The following is a 22,052-nucleotide window of genomic DNA, read 5'->3' as shown; positions in this document are numbered from 1 at the left end:
GGCGCCGGCCCAGCCCCTCTCCCACTGCTCCCAGTCCATCCCAGTGCTCCCAGTCCATCCCAGTGCTCCCAGTTTAACTCTCACCAGCAGCAGCGGGCGGCTCTGGCGCCGGCCCAGCCCCACTCCCACTGCTCCCAGTCCATCCCAGTGCTCCCAGTTTGGCTCTCACCAGCAGCAGCGGGCGGCTCTGGCGCCGGCCCAGCCCCACTCCCACTGCTCCCAGTCCATCCCACTGCTCCCAGTCCATCCCAGTGCTCCCAGTTTAACTCTCACCAGCAGCAGCGGGCGGCTCTGGCGCCGGCCCAGCCCCGCTCCCACTGCTCCCAGTCCATCCCAGTGCTCCCAGTTTAACTCTCACCAGCAGCAGCGGGCGGCTCTGGCGCCGGCCCAGCCCCGCTCCCACTGCTCCCAGTCCATCCCAGTGCTCCCAGTTTAACTCATACCAGCAGCAGCGGGCGGCTCTGGCGCTGGGCCAGCCCCGCTCCCACTGCTCCCAGTCCATCCCAGTGCTCCCAGTTTAACCCTCACCAGCAGCAGCGGGCGGCTCTGGTGCCGGCCCAGCCCCGCTCCCACTGCTCCCAGTCCATCCCAGTGCTCCCAGTTTGGCTCTCACCAGCAGCAGCGGGCGGCTCTGGCGCCGGCCCAGCCCCGCTCCCACTGCTCCCAGTCCATCCCAGTGCTCCCAGTCCATCCCAGTGCTCCCAGTCCATCCCAGTGCTCCCAGTTTGACTCTCACCAACAGCAGCGGGCGGCTCTGGCGCCGGCCCAGCCCCGCTCCCACTGCTCCCAGTCCATCCCAGTGCTCCCAGTTTAACTCTCACCAGCAGCAGCGGGCGGCTCTGGCGCCGGCCCAGCCCCGCTCCCACTGCTCCCAGTCCATCCCAGTGCTCCCAGTTTGACTCTCACCAGCAGCAGCGGGCGGCTCTGGCGCCGGCCCAGCCCCTCTCCCACTGCTCCCAGTCCATCCCAGTGCTCCCAGTTTAACTCTCACCAGCAGCAGCGGGCGGCTCTGGCGCCGGCCCAGCCCCGCTCCCACTGCTCCCAGTCCATCCCAGTGCTCCCAGTTTAACTCTCACCAGCAGCAGCGGGCGGCTCTGGCGCCGGCCCAGCCCCGCTCCCACTGCTCCCAGTCCATCCCAGTGCTCCCAGTTTGGCTCTCACCAGCAGCAGCGGGCGGCTCTGGCGCCGGCCCAGCCCCGCTCCCACTGCTCCCAGTCCATCCCAGTGCTCCCAGTCCCGCTCCCACTGCTCCCAGTCCATCCCAGTGCTCCCAGTTTGACTCTCACCAGCAGCAGCGGGCGGCTCTGGCGCCGGCCCAGCCCCGCTCCCACTGCTCCCAGTCCATCCCAGTGCTCCCAGTCCATCCCAGTGCTCCCAGTTTAACTCTCACCAGCAGCAGCGGGCGGCTCTGGCGCCGGCCCAGCCCCGCTCCCACTGCTCCCAGTCCATCCCAGTGCTCCCAGTTTGACTCTCACCAGCAGCAGCGGGAGGCTCTGGCGCCGGCCCAGCCCCGCTCCCACTGCTCCCAGTCCATCCCAGTGCTCCCAGTCCATCCCAGTGCTCCCAGTTTAACTCTCACCAGCAGCAGCGGGCGGCTCTGGCGCCGGCCCAGCCCCGCTCCCACTGCTCCCAGTCCATCCCAGTGCTCCCAGTTTGACTCTCACCAGCAGCAGCGGGCGGCTCTGGCGCCGGCCCAGCCCCGCTCCCACTGCTCCCAGTCCATCCCAGTGCTCCCAGTCCCACTCCCACTGCTCCCATTCCATCCCACTGCTCCCAGTCCATCCCAGTGCTCCCAGTCCATCCCAGTGCTCCCAGTTTGACTCTCACCAGCAGCAGCGGGCGGCTCTGGCGCCGGCCCAGCCCCGCTCCCACTGCTCCCAGTCCATCCCACTGCTCCCAGTCCATCCCAGTGGTCCCAGTCCATCCCAGTGCTCCCAGTCCCACTCCCACTGCTCCCAGTCCATCCCAGTGCTCCCAGTTTGGCTCTCACCAGCAGCAGCGGGCGGCTCTGGCGCCGGCCCAGCCCCGCTCCCACTGCTCCCAGTCCATCCCAGTGCTCCCAGTCCATCCCAGTGCTCCCAGTTTAACTCTCACCAGCAGCAGCGGGCGGCTCTGGCGCCGGCCCAGCCCCACTCCCACTGCTCCCAGTCCATCCCAGTGCTCCCAGTTTAACTCTCACCAGCAGCAGCGGGCGGCTCTGGCGCCGGCCCAGCCCCGCTCCCACTGCTCCCAGTCCATCCCAGTGCTCCCAGTCCATCCCAGTGCTCCCAGTTTAACCCTCACCAGCAGCAGCGGGCGGCTCTGGCGCCGGCCCAGCCCCGCTCCCACTGCTCCCAGTCCATCCCAGTGCTCCCAGTTTGACTCTCACCAGCAGCAGCGGGCGGCTCTGGCGCCGGCCCAGCCCCGCTCCCACTGCTCCCAGTCCATCCCAGTGCTCCCAGTTTGACTCTCACCAGCAGCAGCGGGCGGCTCTGGCGCCGGCCCAGCCCCGCTCCCACTGCTCCCAGTCCATCCCAGTGCTCCCAGTCCATCCCAGTGCTCCCAGTCCATCCCACTGCTCCCAGTCCATCCCAGTGCTCCCAGTTTAACTCTCACCAGCAGCACCGGGCGGCTCTGGCGCCGGCCCAGCCCCGCTCCCACTGCTCCCAGTCCATCCCAGTGCTCCCAGTCCATCCCAGTGCTCCCAGTTTGACTCTCACCAGCAGCACCGGGCGGCTCTGGCGCCGGCCCAGCCCCGCTCCCACTGCTCCCAGTCCATCCCAGTGCTCCCAGTTTGACTCTCACCAGCAGCAGCGGGTGGCTCTGGCGCCGGCCCAGCCCCACTCCCACTGCTCCCAGTCCATCCCAGTGCTCCCAGTCCATCCCAGTGCTCCCAGTTTAACTCTCACCAGCAGCAGCAGGCGGCTCTGGTGCCGGCCCAGCCCCGCTCCCACTGCTCCCAGTCCATCCCAGTGCTCCCAGTCCATCCCAGTGCTCCCAGTCCGTCCCAGTGCTCCCAGTCCATCCCAGTGCTCCCAGTATGTACCAGTGCTCCCAGTCCATCCCAGTGCTCCCAGTATGTACCAGTGCTCCCAGTCCATCCCACTGCTCCCAGTCCATCCCAGTGCTCCCAGTCCATCCCAGTGCTCCCAGTTTGACTCTCACCAGCAGCAGCGGGCGGCTCTGGCGCCGGCCCAGCCCCGCTCCCACTGCTCCCAGTCCATCCCAGTGCTCCCAGTTTAACTCTCACCAGCAGCAGCGGGCGGCTCTGGCGCCGGCCCAGCCCCGCTCCCACTGCTCCCAGTCCATCCCAGTGCTCCCAGTCCATCCCAGTGCTCCCAGTTTGACTCTCACCAGCAGCAGCGGGCGGCTCTGGCGCCGGCCCAGCCCCGCTCCCACTGCTCCCAGTCCATCCCACTGCTCCCAGTCCATCCCAGTGCTCCCAGTCCATCCCAGTGGTCCCAGTCCATCCCAGTGCTCCCAGTCCCACTCCCACTGCTCCCAGTCCATCCCAGTGCTCCCAGTTTGGCTCTCACCAGCAGCAGCGGGCGGCTCTGGCGCCGGCCCAGCCCCGCTCCCACTGCTCCCAGTCCATCCCAGTGCTCCCAGTCCATCCCACTGCTCCCAGTTTAACTCTCTCCAGCAGCAGCGGGCGGCTCTGGCGCCGGCCCAGCCCCGCTCCCACTGCTCCCAGTCCATCCCAGTGCTCCCAGTTTGGCTCTCACCAGCAGCAGCGGGCGGCTCTGGCGCCGGCCCAGCCCCGCTCCCACTGCTCCCAGTCCATCCCAGTGCTCCCAGTCCATCCCAGTGCTCCCAGTTTGACTCTCACCAGCAGCAGCAGGCGGCTCTGGCGCCGGCCCAGCCCCTCTCCCACTGCTCCCAGTCCATCCCAGTGCTCCCAGTTCGACTCTCACCAGCAGCAGCGGGCGGCTCTGGCGCCGGCCCAGCCCCGCTCCCACTGCTCCCAGTCCATCCCACTGCTCCCAGTTTGACTCTCACCAGCAGCAGCGGGCGGCTCTGGCGCCGGCCCAGCCCCTCTCCCACTGCTCCCAGTCCATCCCAGTGCTCCCAGTCCATCCCAGTGCTCCCAGTTTAACTCTCACCAGCAGCAGCGGACGGCTCTGGCGCCGGCCCAGCCCCGCTCCCACTGCTCCCAGTCCATCCCAGTGCTCCCAGTTTGACTCTCACCAGCAGCAGCGGGAGGCTCTGGCGCCGGCCCAGCCCCGCTCCCACTGCTCCCAGTCCATCCCAGTGCTCCCAGTCCATCCCAGTGCCCCCAGTTTAACTCTCACCAGCAGCAGCGGGCGGCTCTGGCGCCGGCCCAGCCCCGCTCCCACTGCTCCCAGTCCATCCCAGTGCTCCCAGTTTGACTCTCACCAGCAGCAGCGGGCGGCTCTGGCGCCGGCCCAGCCCCGCTCCCACTGCTCCCAGTCCATCCCAGTGCTCCCAGTCCCACTCCCACTGCTCCCATTCCATCCCACTGCTCCCAGTCCATCCCAGTGCTCCCAGTCCATCCCAGTGCTCCCAGTTTGGCTCTCACCAGCAGCAGCGGGCGGCTCTGGCGCCGGCCCAGCCCCACTCCCACTGCTCCCAGTCCATCCCACTGCTCCCAGTCCATCCCAGTGCTCCCAGTTTAACTCTCACCAGCAGCAGCGGGCGGCTCTGGCGCCGGCCCAGCCCCGCTCCCACTGCTCCCAGTCCATCCCAGTGCTCCCAGTTTAACCCTCACCAGCAGCAGCAGGCGGCTCTGGCGCCGGCCCAGCCCCACTCCCACTGCTCCCAGTCCATCCCAGTGCTCCCAGTTTGACTCTCACCAGCAGCACCGGGCGGCTCTGGCGCCGGCCCAGCCCCGCTCCCACTGCTCCCAGTCCATCCCAGTGCTCCCAGTTTGACTCTCACCAGCAGCAGCGGGCGGCTCTGGCGCCGGCCCAGCCCCGCTCCCACTGCTCCCAGTCCATCCCAGTGCTCCCAGTTTGGCTCTCACCAGCAGCAGCGGGCGGCTCTGGCGCCGGCCCAGCCCCGCTCCCACTGCTCCCAGTCCATCCCAGTGCTCCCAGTTTAACCCTCACCAGCAGCAGCGGGCGGCTCTGGCGCCGGCCCAGCCCCGCTCCCACTGCTCCCAGTCCATCCCAGTGCTCCCAGTCCCACTCCCACTGCTCCCAGTCCATCCCACTGCTCCCAGTCCATCCCACTGCTCCCAGTCCATCCCAGTGCTCCCAGTTTGGCTCTCACCAGCAGCAGCGGGCGGCTCTGGCGCCGGCCCAGCCCCACTCCCACTGCTCCCAGTCCATCCCAGTGCTCCCAGTTTAACCCTCACCAGCAGCAGCGGGCGGCTCTGGCGCCGGCCCAGCCCCGCTCCCACTGCTCCCAGTCCATCCCACTGCTCCCAGTCCATCCCAGTGCTCCCAGTTTAACTCTCACCAGCAGCAGCGGGCGGCTCTGGCGCCGGCCCAGCCCCACTCCCACTGCTCCCAGTCCATCCCAGTGCTCCCAGTTTAACCCTCACCAGCAGCAGCGGGCGGCTCTGGCGCCGGCCCAGCCCCGCTCCCACTGCTCCCAGTCCATCCCAGTGCCCCCAGTTTGGCTCTCACCAGCAGCAGCAGGCGGCTCTGGCGCCGGCCCAGCCCCGCTCCCACTGCTCCCAGTCCATCCCAGTGCTCCCAGTTTAACTCTCACCAGCAGCAGCGGGCGGCTCTGGCGCCGGCCCAGCCCCGCTCCCACTGCTCCCAGTCCATCCCACTGCTCCCAGTCCATCCCAGTGCTCCCAGTTTGGCTCTCACCAGCAGCAGCGGGCGGCTCTGGCGCCGGCCCAGCCCCGCTCCCACTGCTCCCAGTCCATCCCAGTGCTCCCAGTTTAACTCTCACCAGCAGCAGCGGGCGGCTCTGGCGCCGGCCCAGCCCCGCTCCCACTGCTCCCAGTCCATCCCAGTGCTCCCAGTTTGACTCTCACCAGCAGCAGCAGGCGGCTCTGGCGCCGGCCCAGCCCCGCTCCCACTGCTCCCAGTCCATCCCAGTGCTCCCAGTCCCACTCCCACTGCTCCCATTCCATCCCAGTGCTCCCAGTCCATCCCACTGCTCCCAGTCCATCCCAGTGCTCCCAGTTTAACTCTCACCAGCAGCAGCAGGCGGCTCTGGCGCCGGCCCAGTCCCGCTCCCACTGCTCCCAGTCCATCCCAGTGCTCCCAGTTTGACTCTCACCAGCAGCAGCGGGCGGCTCTGGCGCCGGCCCAGCCCCACTCCCACTGCTCCCAGTCCATCCCAGTGCTCCCAGTTTGACTCTCACCAGCAGCAGCGGGCGGCTCTGGCGCCGGCCCAGCCCCGCTCCCACTGCTCCCAGTCCATCCCACTGCTCCCAGTCCATCCCAGTGCTCCCAGTTTAACTCTCACCAGCAGCAGCGGGCGGCTCTGGCGCCGGCCCAGCCCCGCTCCCACTGCTCCCAGTCCATCCCAGTGCTCCCAGCCCCACTCCCACTGCTCCCAGTCCATCCCAGTGCTCCCAGCCCCACTCCCACTGCTCCCAGTCCATCCCAGTGCTCCCAGTTTGACTCTCACCAGCAGCAGCGGGCGGCTCTGGCGCCGGCCCAGCCCCACTCCCACTGCTCCCAGTCCATCCCAGTGCTCCCAGTTTGGCTCTCACCAGCAGCAGCGGGCGGCTCTGGCGCCGGCCCAGCCCCGCTCCCACTGCTCCCAGTCCATCCCAGTGCTCCCAGTTTGGCTCTCACCAGCAGCAGCGGGCGGCTCTGGCGCCGGCCCAGCCCCGCTCCCACTGCTCCCAGTCCATCCCAGTGCTCCCAGTTTAACTCTCACCAGCAGCAGCGGGCGGCTCTGGCGCCGGCCCAGCCCCGCTCCCACTGCTCCCAGTCCATCCCAGTGCTCCCAGTTTGGCTCTCACCAGCAGCAGCGGGCGGCTCTGGCGCCGGCCCAGCCCCGCTCCCACTGCTCCCAGTCCATCCCAGTGCTCCCAGTTTGGCTCTCACCAGCAGCAGCGGGCGGCTCTGGCGCCGGCCCAGCCCCGCTCCCACTGCTCCCAGTCCATCCCAGTGCTCCCAGTTTGGCTCTCACCAGCAGCAGCGGGCGGCTCTGGCGCCGGCCCAGCCCCGCTCCCACTGCTCCCAGTCCATCCCAGTGCTCCCAGTTTAACTCTCACCAGCAGCAGCGGGCGGCTCTGGCGCCGGCCCAGCCCCGCTCCCACTGCTCCCAGTCCATCCCAGTGCTCCCAGTTTGGCTCTCACCAGCAGCAGCGGGCGGCTCTGGCGCCGGCCCAGCCCCGCTCCCACTGCTCCCAGTCCATCCCAGTGCTCCCAGTTTGGCTCTCACCAGCAGCAGCGGGCGGCTCTGGCGCCGGCCCAGCCCCACCAGCAGCAGCTCCCGCACCGGCGGCTGCTCGCGCTCGCCGCGCTCGTCCTTGCGCGGCTCCGCCGGCGGCTGCCCGAAGGAGGAATCCACCAGCACCCGCTGGCCCACCGAGAAATTCTTCACCAGGAACACCCGGCGCCACTCGGGAACGGCGTAGATCTGGGGAGAAAGAACGGGGAAATGGGAAAAATGGGGAAAATGGGAAATGGGGAATGGGGAATGGGGAAAATGGGGAAATGGGGAATGGGGAATGAGAAATGGGAGAAATGGAGAAAATGGGGAAAATGAGAAAAACGGGAAAGCTGGGAAAGATGGGAAAGATGGGAAAGATGGGAAAGATGGGAAAGATGGGGAAAATGGGGAAAATGGGAGAAATGGGGAAATTGGGAATGAGAAATGGGAGAAATGGGGAAAATGGGGAAAATGGGGAAAATGGGAAAGATGGGAGAAATGGGGGAATGGGGAAAATGGGGAAATGGGGAAATGGGAGAAATGGGAGAAATGGGAAAGATGGGAAAGATGGGAGAAATGGGGAAAATGGGAGAAATGGGGAAAATGGGAGAAATGGGGAAATGGGGAATGAGAAATGGGAAAAATGGGGAAAATGGGGAAAATGGGAAAGATGGGAGAAATGGGAGAAATGGGAGAAATGGGAAAGATGGGAAAGATGGGAGAAATGGGGAAAATGGGAGAAATGGGAGAAATGGGGAATGAGAAATGGGAAAAATGGGGAAAATGGGAGAAATGAGAAAAATGGGAAAGATGGGAAAGATGGGAGAAATGGGGAAAATGGGAGAAATTGGAGAAATGGGGAAATTGGGAAAGATGGGAGAAATGGGAGAAATGGGGAAAATGGGAAAGATGGGGGAAATGGGAGAAATGGGAAATGGGAAAATGGGGAAAATGGGGAAATGGGGAAATGGGGAAAATGGGAGAAATGGGAAAACGGGAGAAATGGGTGAAATGGGGAATGGGGAAATGAAGAATGGGGAATGGGGAATGAGAAATGGGAGAAATGGAGAAAATGGGGAAAATGGGAAAGATGGGAGAAATGGGGAAAATGGGAGAAATTGGAGAAATGGGGAAATTGGGAATGAGAAATGGGAGAAATGGGAAAAATGGGGAAAATGGGGAAATGGGGAAATGGGAAATGGGAGAAATGGGGAAAATGGGAGAAATGGGGAAAATGGGAGAAATGGGGAAATGGGGAATGAGAAATGGGAAAAATGGGGAAAATGGGAAAGATGGGATAAATGGGAGAAATGGGGAAAATGGGAGAAAATGGGGAAATGGGGGAAAAACGGGAAAAATGAGAATGGGAATGTGGAAAGGGGAATGGGAACGGGAAAAATGGGAAACATGGGAGAAATGGGAAATGGGAAAGATGAGAAAAAAGGGAGAAATGGGGAAAATGGGAAATAGGAAAAACGGGAATGGGAAATAGGAAATGGGAAAAATGGGAAAAATGGGAAAAATGGGAAAAATGGGAAAGGGAATGGGGAGTGGGGAATGCGAAAATGGGGAAAATGGGGAAATGGGGAAATGGGAAAAACGGGAATGGGAAAAACGGGAATGGGAGAAATGGGAATGGGGAATGGGAAAAACGGGAAAAATGGGAATTTCCATGTGGAATTGGGAGTGGGAAAATGGGAAATGGGAAAAACGGGGATGGGAAATGGGAATTCCCATGGGAAAAGGGGAATGGGAACGGGAAAAATGGGAAACATGGGAGAAATGGGAAAAGTGGGAAAAATGGGAATGGGGAAATGAGAATGGGAAATGGGAAATGGGAAAAATGGGAATTTCCAATGGGGAATGGGAAGTGGGGAATGGGGAAATGGGAAAAATGGGAATGGGGAATGGGAATTCCCATGGGAAAAGGGGAATGGGAACGGGAAAAATGGGAGAAATGGGAGAAATGGGAATGGGGATGGGAAAGGGGAAAAATGGGAAAAATGGGAAAAACGGAAATGGGGAAATGGGAAGAATGGGAATGGGGAAATGGGAATTCCCATGGGGAATGGGGAGAGGGGAATGGGAAAAATGGGAAAAATGGGAAACGTGGAAATGGGAATTTCCATAGAAAAAGGGGAATGGGAAGGGGAAAAACAGGGAAAATGGGAAAAATGGGAAAAATGGGAAAAATGGGAAACATGGGAAAAATGGGGAAAATGGGAAAAATGGGAATTTCCATGGAAAAAGGGGAATGGGAACGGGAAAAACAGGGAAAAAGGGAAAAACGGGAAACATGGGAAAAATGGGAAAAATGGGAAAAATGGGAATTCCCATGGAAAAATAGGAGCGGGAACAGGAAAAATGGGAATGGGAAACATGGGAAAAATGGGAAAAAAGGGAAAAATGGGAATTCCCATGGAAAAAGGGGAATGGGAACGGGAAAAACAGGGAAAATGGGAAAAATGGGAAAAATGGGAATGGGAAACGGGGGAATTTCCATGGAAAAATAGGAGCGGGAACGGGAAAAATGGGAATGGGAAAAATGGGAAAAATGGGAAAAAGGGAAAAATGGGAAACATGGGAAAAATGGGAATGGGAATTTCCATGGAAAAATGGGAATGAATGGGAAAAATGGGAAACGTGGAAATGGGAATTTCCATGGAAAAAGGGGAATGGGAACGGGAAAATCAGGGAAAAAATGAAAAACGGGAAACATGGGAAAAATGGGAAAAATGGGAATTCCCATGGAAAAATAGGAGCGGGAACAGGAAAAATGGGAATGGGAAACATGGGAAACATGGGAAAAATGGGAAAAATGGGAAACGTGGGAATTCCCATGGAAAAATGGGAGTGGGAATGGGAAAAATGGGAAACGTGGGGAAGGTGGGAATGGGAATTTCCATGGAAAAAGGGGAATGGGAAAAATGGGAAAAATGGGAAAAATGGGAAAAAGGGAAAAATGGGAAACATGGGAAACATGGGAAAAATGGGAATGGGAAACGTGGGAATTTCCATGGAAAAATGGGAATGGGAAAAATGGGAAACGTGGGAAACGTGGGAATGGGAATTTCCATGGAAAAAGGGGAATGGGAAAAATGGGAAAAATGGGAAAAAGGGAAAAATGGGAAAAATGGGAATGGGAATTTCCATGGAAAAATGGGAATGAATGGGAAAAAAGGGAAACGTGGAAATGGGAATTTCCATGGAAAAAGGGGAATGGGAAAAATGGGGAAAATGGGAAAAATGGGAAAAATGGGAAAAAGGGAAAAATGGGAAAAAGGGAAAAATGGGAAACATGGGAAAAATGGGAACAGGAAACGTAGGAATTCCCATGGAAAAATAGGAGCGGGAATGGGAAAAATGGGAATGGGAAACACGGGAAAAATGGGAAAAATGGGAATTTCCATGGAAAAAGGGGAATGGGAACGGGAAAAACAGGGAAAAAGGGAAAAATGGGAAACATGGGAAAAATGGGAAAAATGGGAAACGTGGGAATTCCCATGGAAAAATAGGAGCAGGAACGGGAAAAATGGGAATGGGAAACATGGGAAAAATGGGAAACATGGGAAACGTGGGAAAAATGGGAATGGGAAAAACAGGGAAAAAGGGAAAAATGGGAATAAGAAACGTGGGAATTCCCATGGAAAAATAGGAGCAGGAACGGGAAAAATGGGAAAAATGGGAAAAATGGGAAAAAATGGGAAAAATGGGAATAGGAAACGTGGGAATTCCCATGGAAAAATGGGAGCAGAAAATGAGGGAATTTCCCATGGGAAAACAAGAATGGGAATGGGAAAAATGGGAAAAATGGGAATGGGAAACGTGGGAATTGCCACGGAAAAATGGGAATGGGAATGGGAAAAATGGGAGTGGGAAAATGGGAATTCCTGTGGGAAAAATGGGAACGGGGAATGAGAAATGGGAACGGGAAATGTGGGAATTTCCATGGAAAAATGGGAGTGGGAATGGGAAAAATGGGAAACGTGGGGAAGGTGGGAATGGGAATTTCCATGGGAAAAGGGGAATGGGAACGGGAAAAACAGGGAAAATGGGAAAAATGGGGAAAATGGGAAAAATGGGAAGAATGGGAAAAATGGGAAACGTGGGAATTCCCATGGAAAAATGAGAGTGGGGCTGGGGATTTCCGTGGAAAAATGGGAATGGGGAATGGAAAATCGGGGAATGGGAATTCCTGCGGAAAACCGGGAACCGAGCACCCTCCCAGTGCTCCCAGTACCCTCCCAGTGCTCCCAGTGCCATCCCAGTACCCTCCCAGTGCTCCCAGCACCATCCCAGTGCTCCCAGTACCCTCCCAGTGCTCCCAGTGCTCCCAGTGCCATCCCAGTACCCTCCCAGTGCTCCCAGTACCATCCCAGTGCCCTCTCAGTGCTCCCACTGCCCCGCCCAGTGCCCCCTCCCAGTGCCCCCAGTGCCATCCCAGTGCTCCCAGTACCCTCCCAGTATTCCCAGCACCATCTCAGTGCTCCCAGTGCCATCCCAGTGCCCTCCCAGTGCTCCCAGTACCCTCCCAATGCCCTCCCAGTGCCCTCCCAGTGCTCCCAGCGCCATCCCAGTGCTCCCAGTGCCCTCCCAGTGCTCCCAGCGCCATCCCAGTGCTCCCAGTGCCATCCCAGTGCTCCCAGTACCCTCCCAGTGCTACCAGTGCTCCCAGTACCCTCCCAGTGCTCCCAACGCCCTCCCAGCGCTCCCAGTACCCTCCCAGTCCCCTCCCAGCGCTCCCAGTACCCTCCCAGTGCTCCCAGTCCCCTCCCAGCACCCTCCCAGCGCTCCCAGTCCCTCCCAGTCCCCTCCCAGTGCTCCCAGCGCCCTCCCAGCGCTCCCAGTCCCTCCCAGTCCCCTCCCAGTGCTCCCAGCACCCTCCCAGCGCTCCCAGTACCCTCCCAGCACCCTCCCAGCGCTCCCAGTCCCTCCCAGTCCCCTCCCAGTGCTCCCAGCGCCCTCCCAGCGCTCCCAGCGCCCTCCCAGTGCTCCCAGTACCCTCCCAGTCCCCTCCCAGCGCCCTCCCAGCGCTCCCAGTACCCTCCCAGTCCCCTCCCAGCGCTCCCAGTACCCTCCCAGCGCTCCCAGTCCCCTCCCAGCACCCTCCCAGCGCTCCCAGTACCATCCCAGCACCCTCCCAGCGCTCCCAGTCCCCTCCCAGCACCCTCCCAGTGCTCCCAGTGCCCTCCCAGCGCTCCCAGTACCCTCCCAGTCCCCTCCCAGTGCTCCCAGCCCCCTGCCAGCGCTCCCAGCCCCCTCCCAGCGCTCCCAGTACCCTCCCAGTCCCCTCCCAGCGCCCTCCCAGCACTCCCAGCGCCCTCCCAGTGCTCCCAGTCCCCTCCCAGCGCTCCCAGCCCCCTCCCAGTGCTCCCAGTCCCCTCCCAGCACCCTCCCAGTGCTCCCAGTGCCCTCCCAGCACCCTCCCAGTCCCCTCCCAGCGCTCCCAGCCCCCTCCCAGTGCTCCCAGCGCCCTCCCAGCGCTCCCAGCCCCCTCCCAGCGCTCCCAGTACCCTCCCAGTCCCCTCCCAGCGCCCTCCCAGCGCTCCCAGCGCCCTCCCAGTGCTCCCAGTACCTCCATGTTGCCGTTCTCGCGGGCCAGCACGCACCAGTGCGAGGGCTCGGGGCTGTGCGGGGGCGGCTCCCGCTCGGGGGGTCCCGGGCGCCGCGGCTCCTCCTTGGGGGGGGAGCGGCCCGAGCCCCCCGAGTCCCCGTAGAGCATCTCCTCCTCATCATCCACGGAATCGCTGCGGGAAGAGCGGGAATGGGACACCTGGGGCACCCATGGGATACACCTGGGGCACCCATGGGACACCTGGGGCACCCATGGGATACACCTGGGACACCCATGGGAGACACCTGGGGCACCCCTGGGACACCTGGGGCACCCATGGGACACCTGGGGCACCCACGGGACACCTGGGGCACCCATGGGATACACCTGGGGCACACCTGGGGCACCCATGGGACACCCCCACCCCCCACAGAGCAGCTCCTCCTCATCATCCACGGAATCGCTGCGGGAATAGCGGGAATGGGACACCTGGGGCACCCATGGGACACCTGGGATACACCTGGGACACCTGGGGCACCCATGAGACACCTGGGATACACCTGGGACACCTGGGGCACCCCTGGGAGACACCTGGGACATACCTGGGACACCTGGGGCACCCATGGGATACACCTGGGATACACCTGGGACACCTGGGGCACCCATGGGATACACCTGGGATACACCTGGGGCACCCATGGGACACACCTGGGGCACACCTGGGGCACCTGGGGCACACCTGGGGCACACCTGGGATACACCTGGGACACCCATGGGACACACCTGGGACACCTGGGGCACACCTGGGGCACACCTGGGGCACACCTGGGGCACCCATGGGATACACCTGGGGCACCCATGGGACACCCCCACCCCCCAGAGAGCAGCTCCTCCTCATCATCCACGGAATCGCTGCGGGAACAGCGGGAATGGGACACCTGGGGCACCCATGGGACACCTGGGACACCCATGGGACACCTGGGACACCTGGGGCACCCATGGGACACCTGGGGCACCCATGAGACACCTGGGACACCCATGAGACACCTGGGATACACCTGGGACACCTGGGACACCCCTGGGAGACACCTGGGACATACCTGGGACACCTGGGGCACCCATGGGATACACCTGGGATACACCTGGGGCACCCATGGGATACACCTGGGATACACCTGGGACACCTGGGGCACCTGGGATACACCTGGGATACACCTGGGACACCTGGGGCACCCATGGGATACACCTGGGATACACCTGGGACACCTGGGGCACCCATGGGATACACCTGGGATACACCTGGGATACACCTGGGATACACCTGGGGCACCCCTGGGACACCTGGGACACCCATGGGACACACCTGGGGCACCCATGGGATACACCTGGGATACACCTGGGACACCTGGGGCACCCATGGGACACCTGGGATACACCTGGGACACCTGGGGCACCCATGGGATACACCTGGGACACACCTGGGGCACCCATGGGACACCCCCACCCCCCGTAGAGCATCTCCTCCTCATCATCCACGGAATCGCTGCGGGAATAGCGGGAATGGGACACCTGGGGCACCCATGGGACACCTGGGACACCCATGGGACACACCTGGGGCACCCATGAGACACCTGGGATACACCTGGGACACCTGGGGCACCCATGGGATACACCTGGGACACCCCTGGGAGACACCTGGGACATACCTGGGACACCTGGGGCACCCATGGGATACACCTGGGATACACCTGGGGCACCCATGGGATACACCTGGGACACACCTGGGACACCTGGGGCACCCATGGGATACACCTGGGGCACCCCTGGGGCACCTGGGGCACCTATGGGAGACACCTGGGACACACCTGGGGCACCCATGGGATACACCTGGGGCACCCCTGGGGCACCTGGGACACCCATGGGACACACCTGGGGCACCCATGGGACACCTGGGACACACCTGGGGCACCCATGGGACACCCCCACCCCCCAGAGAGCAGCTCCTCCTCATCATCCACGGAATCGCTGCGGGAATAGCGGGAATGGGACACCTGGGGCACCCATGGGACACCTGGGGCACCCATGGGAGACACCTGGGACACCTGGGGCACCCATGGGATACACCTGGGATACACCTGGGGCACCCATGGGATACACCTGGGACACCTGGGGCACCCATGGGATACACCTGGGATACACCTGGGACACCTGGGACACCCATGGGATACACCTGGGACACCTGGGACACCTGGGACACCCATGGGATACACCTGGGACACCTGGGACACCTGGGACACCCATGGGATACACCTGGGGCACCTGGGACACCTGGGGCACCTATAGGAGACACCTGGGATACACCTGGGACACCTGGGACACCTGGGATACACCTGGGGCACCCATGGGACACCTGGGATACACCTGGGATACACCTGGGACACCTGGGACACCTGGGGCACCTATAGGAGACACCTGGGATACACCTGGGACACCTGGGACACCTGGGATACACCTGGGACACCTGGGACACACCTGGGGCACCCCTGGGACACACCTGGGACACCTGGGGCACCCATGGGATACACCTGGGGCACCCCTGGGACACCTGGGGCACCTATGGGAGACACCTGGGATACACCTGGGGCACCCCTGGGACACCTGGGACACCCATGGGACACCTGGGACACACCTGGGGCACCCCTGGAACACCCCCACCCCCCAGAGAGCAGCTCCTCCTCGTCATCCACGGAATCGCTGCGGGAATAGCGGGAATGGGACACCTGGGGCACCCATGGGACACCTGGGACACACCTGGGACACCCATGAGACACCTGGGACACACCTGGGGCACCCATGGGAGACACCTGGGACACCCATGGGATACACCTGGGATGCATCTGGGACACCCCTAGGACACCTCTGGGGCATCCTGAGGACACCTGGGGACACACCTGGGACAGGGACACACCTGGGGACACTCCTGGGGACACCTTGAGGACACCCTGGGGACACACCTGGAGAGGTGGGTGACACCTTTAGGGGGCTGGGGACACCTTGGGGACACCCTGGGGACACCCTGGGGACACCGTGGGGACACCCTGGAGAGGTGGGTGACACCTTTAGGGGGCTGGGGACACCTCAGGGACACCCTGGGGACACCTTGGGGACACCCTAGGGACACCTTGAGGACACCTTGGAGAGGTGGGTGACACCTTTAGGGGGCTGGGGACACCTTGAGGACACCCTGGGGACACCCTGGGGACACCTTGGGGACACCCTGGGGATACCTTGGGGACACCCTGGGGATACCTCAAGGACACCCTGGGGACACCTTGGGGACACCCTGGAGAGGTGGGTGACACCTTTAGGGGGCTGGGGACACCTCAGGGACACCCTGGGGACACCTTGGGGACACCCTGGGGACACCTCAGGGACACCCTGGGGACACCTTGGGGACACCCTGGGGACACCCTGGAGAGGTGGGTGACACCTTTAGGGGGCTGGGGACACCTTGGGGACACCCTGGGGACACCCTGGGGACACCTTGGGGACACCCTGGGGACACCCTGGGGACACCTTGGGGACACCCTGGAGAGGTGGGTGACACCTTTAGGGGGCTGGGGACACCTCAGGGACACCCTGGGGACACCTTGGGGACACCCTGGGGACACCTTGAGGACACCCTGGGGACACACCTGGAGAGGTGGGTGACACCTTTAGGGGGCTGGGGACACCTTGGGGACACCCTGGGGACACCCTGGGGACACCTTGAGGACACCCTGGGGACACCCTGGGGACACCTTGGGGACACCCTGGAGAGGTGGGTGACACCTTTAGGGGGCTGGGGACACCTTGGGGACACCCTGGGGACACCTTGGGGACACCCTGGGGACACCCTGGGGACACCTTGAGGACACCCTGGGGACACCCTGGGGACACCTTGGGGACACCCTGGAGAGGTGGGTGACACCTTTAGGGGGCTGGGGACACCTCAGGGACACCCTGGGGACACCTTGGGGACACCTTGAGGACACCTTGGGGACACCTTGGAGAGGTGGGTGACACCTTTAGGGGGCTGGGGACACCTTGAGGACACCCTGGGGATACCTCAAGGACACCCTGGGGACACCTTGAGGACACCTTGGGGACACCCTGGGGATACCTCAAGGACACCCTGGGGACACCTTGGGGACACCCTGGAGAGGTGGGTGACACCTTTAGGGGGCTGGGGACACCTCAGGGACACCCTGGGGACACCTTGAGGACACCCTGGGGACACCTTGGGGACACCTCGAGGACACCCTGGGGACACCCTGGGGACACCTTGGGGATACCTCAAGGACACCCTGGGGACACCTTGGGGACACCCCAGGGCCAATCTGGGAGGGTGGGAAACAGCTGGGGGACACTCCAGGGAGCAGCTGGAGATTGGGGCCACCTTGGGGACAATCTGGGGCCGTTTGGGGACAATTTGGGGACACTTTTGTCACCCACCTGAGGTCCTGGATGAGGGTCTCGGCCTCGGCGTGGGGGCGGGGCGGGGGCTCCTCGCGGGGGACGCGGCTCTCGGTGGTGAACATTCCGGAAACGTCCCGGTACAGGCACAGCGCCGTCACCCGGGATTGCTGCCATGGGGACATTTGGGGACATTTGGGGACATTGGGGACATTTGGGGACATTCCGGAAACGTCCCGGTACAGGCACAGCGCTGTCACCCGGGATTGCTGCCATGGGGACATTTGGGGACATTTGGGGACATTGGGGACATTTGGGGACATTCCGGAAACGTCCCGGTACAGGCACAGCGCTGTCACCCGGGATTGCTGCCAGGGGGACATTGGGGACATTTGGGGACATTGGGGACATTTGGGGACATTTGGGGACATTCCGGAAACGTCCCGGTACAGGCACAGCGCTGTCACCCGGGATTGCTGCCAGGGGGACATTGGGGACATTTGGGGACATTGGGGACATTTGGGGACATTTGGGGACATTCCGGAAACGTCCCGGTACAGGCACAGCGCTGTCACCCGGGATTGCTGCCATGGGGACATTTGGGGACATTTGGGGACATTGGGGACATTTGGGGACATTCCGGAAACGTCCCGGTACAGGCACAGCGCTGTCACCCGGGATTGCTGCCATGGGGACATTTGGGGACATTTGGGGACATTGGGGACATTTGGGGACATTCCGGAAACGTCCCGGTACAGGCACAGCGCTGTCACCCGGGATTGCTGCCATGGGGACATTGGGGACATTTGGGGACATTGGGGACATTTGGGGACATTTGGGGACATTCCGGAAACGTCCCGGTACAGGCACAGCGCTGTCACCCGGGATTGCTGCCAGGGGGACATTGGGGACATTTGGGGACATTGGGGACATTTGGGGACATTCCGGAAACGTCCCGGTACAGGCACAGCGCTGTCACCCGGGATTGCTGCCAGGGGGACATTGGGGACATTTGGGGACATTGGGGACATTTGGGGACATTTGGGGACATTCCGGAAACGTCCCGGTACAGGCACAGCGCTGTCACCCGGGATTGCTGCCATGGGGACATTTGGGGACATTTGGGGACATTGGGGACATTTGGGGACATTCCGGAAACGTCCCGGTACAGGCACAGCGCTGTCACCCGGGATTGCTGCCATGGGGACATTGGGGACATTTGGGGACATTTGGGGACATATGGGGACATTTGGGGACATTTTGGGGACATTTGGGGGCATTGGGGACATTTGGGGACATTTGGGGACATTTGGGGACACTGGGGACATTTGGGGACACGTCCCGGTACAGGCACAGCGCTGTCACCCGGGATTGCTGCCATGGGGACATTGGGGACATTTAGGGACATTTTGGGGACATTTGGGGACATTGGGGACATTTTGGGGACATTTGGGGACACTGGGGACATTTGGGGACATCGGGGACATTGGGGACATTGGGGAAACTGGGGACATTGGGGACATTGGGGACATTTTGGGGACACTGAGGACATTGGGGACATCTGGGACATTGGGGACATTTGGGGACATTTGGGGACACGTCCCGGTACAGGCACAGCGCTGTCACCCGGGATTGCTGCCGGGAGGACATTTGGGGACATTTGGGGACATTTGGGGACATTTGGGGACACTGGGGACATTGGGGGACATTTTGGGGACATTTAGGGACATTTGGGGACATTTGGGGACATTTGGGGACATTCCGGAAACGTCCCGGTACAGGCACAGCGCCGTCACCCGGGATTGCTGCCATGGGGACATTTGGGGACATTTTGGGGACATTTTGGGGACATTGGGGACATTTTGGGGACATTTGGGGACATTTGGGACATTGGGGACATTTTGGGGACACTGGGGACATTGGGGACTTTTGGGGACATTTGGGGACATTTGGGGACATTCCGGAAACGTCCCGGTACAGGCACAGCGCCGTCACCCGGGATTGCTGCCAGGGGGACATTGGGGACATTTGGGGACATTTAGGGACATTTTGGGGACATTTGGGGACATTTTGGGGACATTTGGAGACATTGGGGACATTTGGGGACATTTGGGGACACTGGGGACATTTGGGGACATTGGGGACATTGGGGACATTGGGAACATTTGGGGACATTGGGGACATTTTGGGGACATTTTGGGGACATTTTGGGGACATTTGGGGACATTGGGGACATTTGGGGACATTTTGGGGACATTTGGGGACATTTGGGGACATTTTGGGGACATTTGGGGACATTGGGGACATTTGGGGACACGTCCCGGTACAGGCACAGCGCCGTCACCCGGGATTGCTGCCGGGAGGACATTTTGGGGACATTTGGGGACATTGGGGACATTTGGGGACATTTGGGGACATTCCGGAAACGTCCCGGTACAGGCACAGCGCCGTCACCCGGGATTGCTGCCATGGGGACATTTGGGGACATTTGGGGACATTTGGGGACATTCCGGAAACGTCCCGGTACAGGCACAGCGCCGTCACCCGGGATTGCTGCCATGGGGACATTGGGGACATTTGGGGACATTTGGGGACATTGGGGACATTTGGGGACATTGGGGACATTTTGGGGACATTTGGGGACATTCCGGAAATGTCCCGGCACAGGCACAGCGCCGTCACCCGGGATTGGTGCCAGGGGGACACTGGGGACATTTGGGGACATTTGGGGACATTGGGGACATTTGGGGACATTGGGGACATTTTGGGGACATTTGGGGACATTCCGGAAATGTCCCGGTACAGGCACAGCGCCGTCACCCGGGATTGCTGCCATGGGGACATTGGGGACATTTGGGGACATTTGGGGACATTGGGGACATTTGGGGACATTCCGGAAATGTCCCGGTACAGGCACAGCGCCGTCACCCGGGATTGCTGCCGTGGGGACATTGGGGACATTTGGGGACATTTGGGGACATTTGGGGACACTGGGGACATTGGGGACATTTGGGGACATTTGGGGACATTCCGGAAACGTCCCGGTACAGGCACAGCGCCGTCACCCGGGATTGCTGCCATGGGGACATTTGGGGACATTTTGGGGACATTTTGGGGACATTGGGGACATTTGGGGACATTTGGGGGCATTGGGGACATTTGGGGACATTGGGGACATTTGGGACATTGGGGACATTTTTGGGGACATTTTGGGGACATTGGGAACATTTGGGGACATTTGGGGACATTTGGGGACACGTCCCGGTACAGGCACAGCGCCGTCACCCGGGATTGCTGCCGGGAGGACATTTTGGGGACATTTGGGGACATTGGGGACATTTGGGGACATTCCGGAAACGTCCCGGTACAGGCACAGCACCGTCACCCGGGATTGCTGCCGGGGGGACATTGGGGACATTTGGGGACATTTGGGGACATTTGGGGACATTTTGGGGACATTTGGGGACACTGGGGACATTTGGGGAGATTGGGAACATTTGGGGACACTGGGGACATTTGGGGACATTTGGGGACATTTGGGGACACCGGGGACATTGGGGGACATTTTGGGGACATTTTGGGGACATTTGGGGACATTTTGGGGACATTTGGGGACATTTGGGGACATTGGGGACATTGGGAACATTTGGGAACATTGGGGACATTTTGGGGACATTTTGGGGACATTGGGGACATTGGGAACATTTGGGGACATTGGGGACATTTTGGGGACATTTGGGGACATTGGGGACATTTGGGGACATTTGGGAACATTTGGGGACATTTGGGGACACGTCCCGGTACAGGCACAGCGCCGTCACCCGGGATTGCTGCCATGGGGACATTGGGGACATTTGGGGACATTTTGGGGACATTGGGGACATTTTGGGGACATTTGGGGACATTTGGGACATTGGGGACATTGGGGACACTGGGGACATTGGGGACATTTGGGGACATTTGGGGACATTTGGGGACATTTGGGGACACGTCCCGGTACAGGCACAGCGCCGTCACCCGGGATTGCTGCCAGGGGGACATTGGGGACATTTGGGGACACTGGGGACATTGGGGACATTTGGGACATTTGGGGACATTTGGGGACATTGGGGACATTTGGGGACACTGGGGACATTGGGGACATTTGGGACATTTGGGGACATTTGGGGACATTTTGGGGACATTGGGGACATTTGGGGACACTGGGGACATTTGGGGACATTTGGGGACATTTGGGGACACGTCCCGGTACAGGCACAGCGCCGTCACCCGGGATTGCTGCCGGGGGGACATTGGGGACATTTGGGAACATTTGGGGACATTTGGGGACATTCCGGAAACGTCCCGGTACAGGCACAGCGCCGTCACCCGGGATTGGTGCTGGGAGGACATTGGGGACATTTGGGGACATTGGGGGTATTTGGGGACATTTGGGGACATTGGGGGTATTTGGGGACATTTGGGGACATTTGGGGACATCGGGGACATTTGGGGACATTGGGGACATTGGGAACATTTGGGGACATTTGGGGACACTGGGGACATTTGGGGACATTTGGGGACATTGGGGACATTGGGGACATTGGGGACATTTGGGGACATTTGGGGACATTGGGGACATTGGGGACATTTGGGACATTGGGGACATTTTTGGGGACATTTTGGGGACATTGGGAACATTTGGGGACATTTGGGGACACGTCCCGGTACAGGCACAGCGCCGTCACCCGGGATTGCTGCCGGGAGGACATTTTGG

The 22,052-nt window shown here is 61.1% G+C and overlaps 1 protein-coding gene across 1 annotated transcript in view; it reads right to left on the bottom strand.

Annotated features, from left to right (window-relative positions):
- CPSF1 (cleavage and polyadenylation specific factor 1) overlaps nt 1-22,052 on the bottom strand; it is a 114,566-nt gene that overhangs the window by 33,276 nt on the left and 59,238 nt on the right. Inside the window, exons 22-24 of the mRNA XM_082290193.1 lie at nt 17,336-17,466; nt 12,863-13,034; nt 7,297-7,494 (exon numbers count right to left, since the gene is read on the bottom strand). Coding sequence (XP_082146319.1) covers nt 7,297-7,494; nt 12,863-13,034; nt 17,336-17,466 — 501 coding nt within the window. The remainder of the gene's footprint in view (nt 1-7,296; nt 7,495-12,862; nt 13,035-17,335; nt 17,467-22,052) is intronic.

Source organism: Coloeus monedula, assembly GCF_965178545.1.
Source record: "Coloeus monedula genome assembly, chromosome: 1".
Taxonomy (NCBI): domain Eukaryota; kingdom Metazoa; phylum Chordata; class Aves; order Passeriformes; family Corvidae; genus Coloeus; species Coloeus monedula.
The sequence above is the reverse complement of the archived record's forward strand: the minus strand, read 5'-3'. Positions and strand labels throughout refer to the sequence as shown.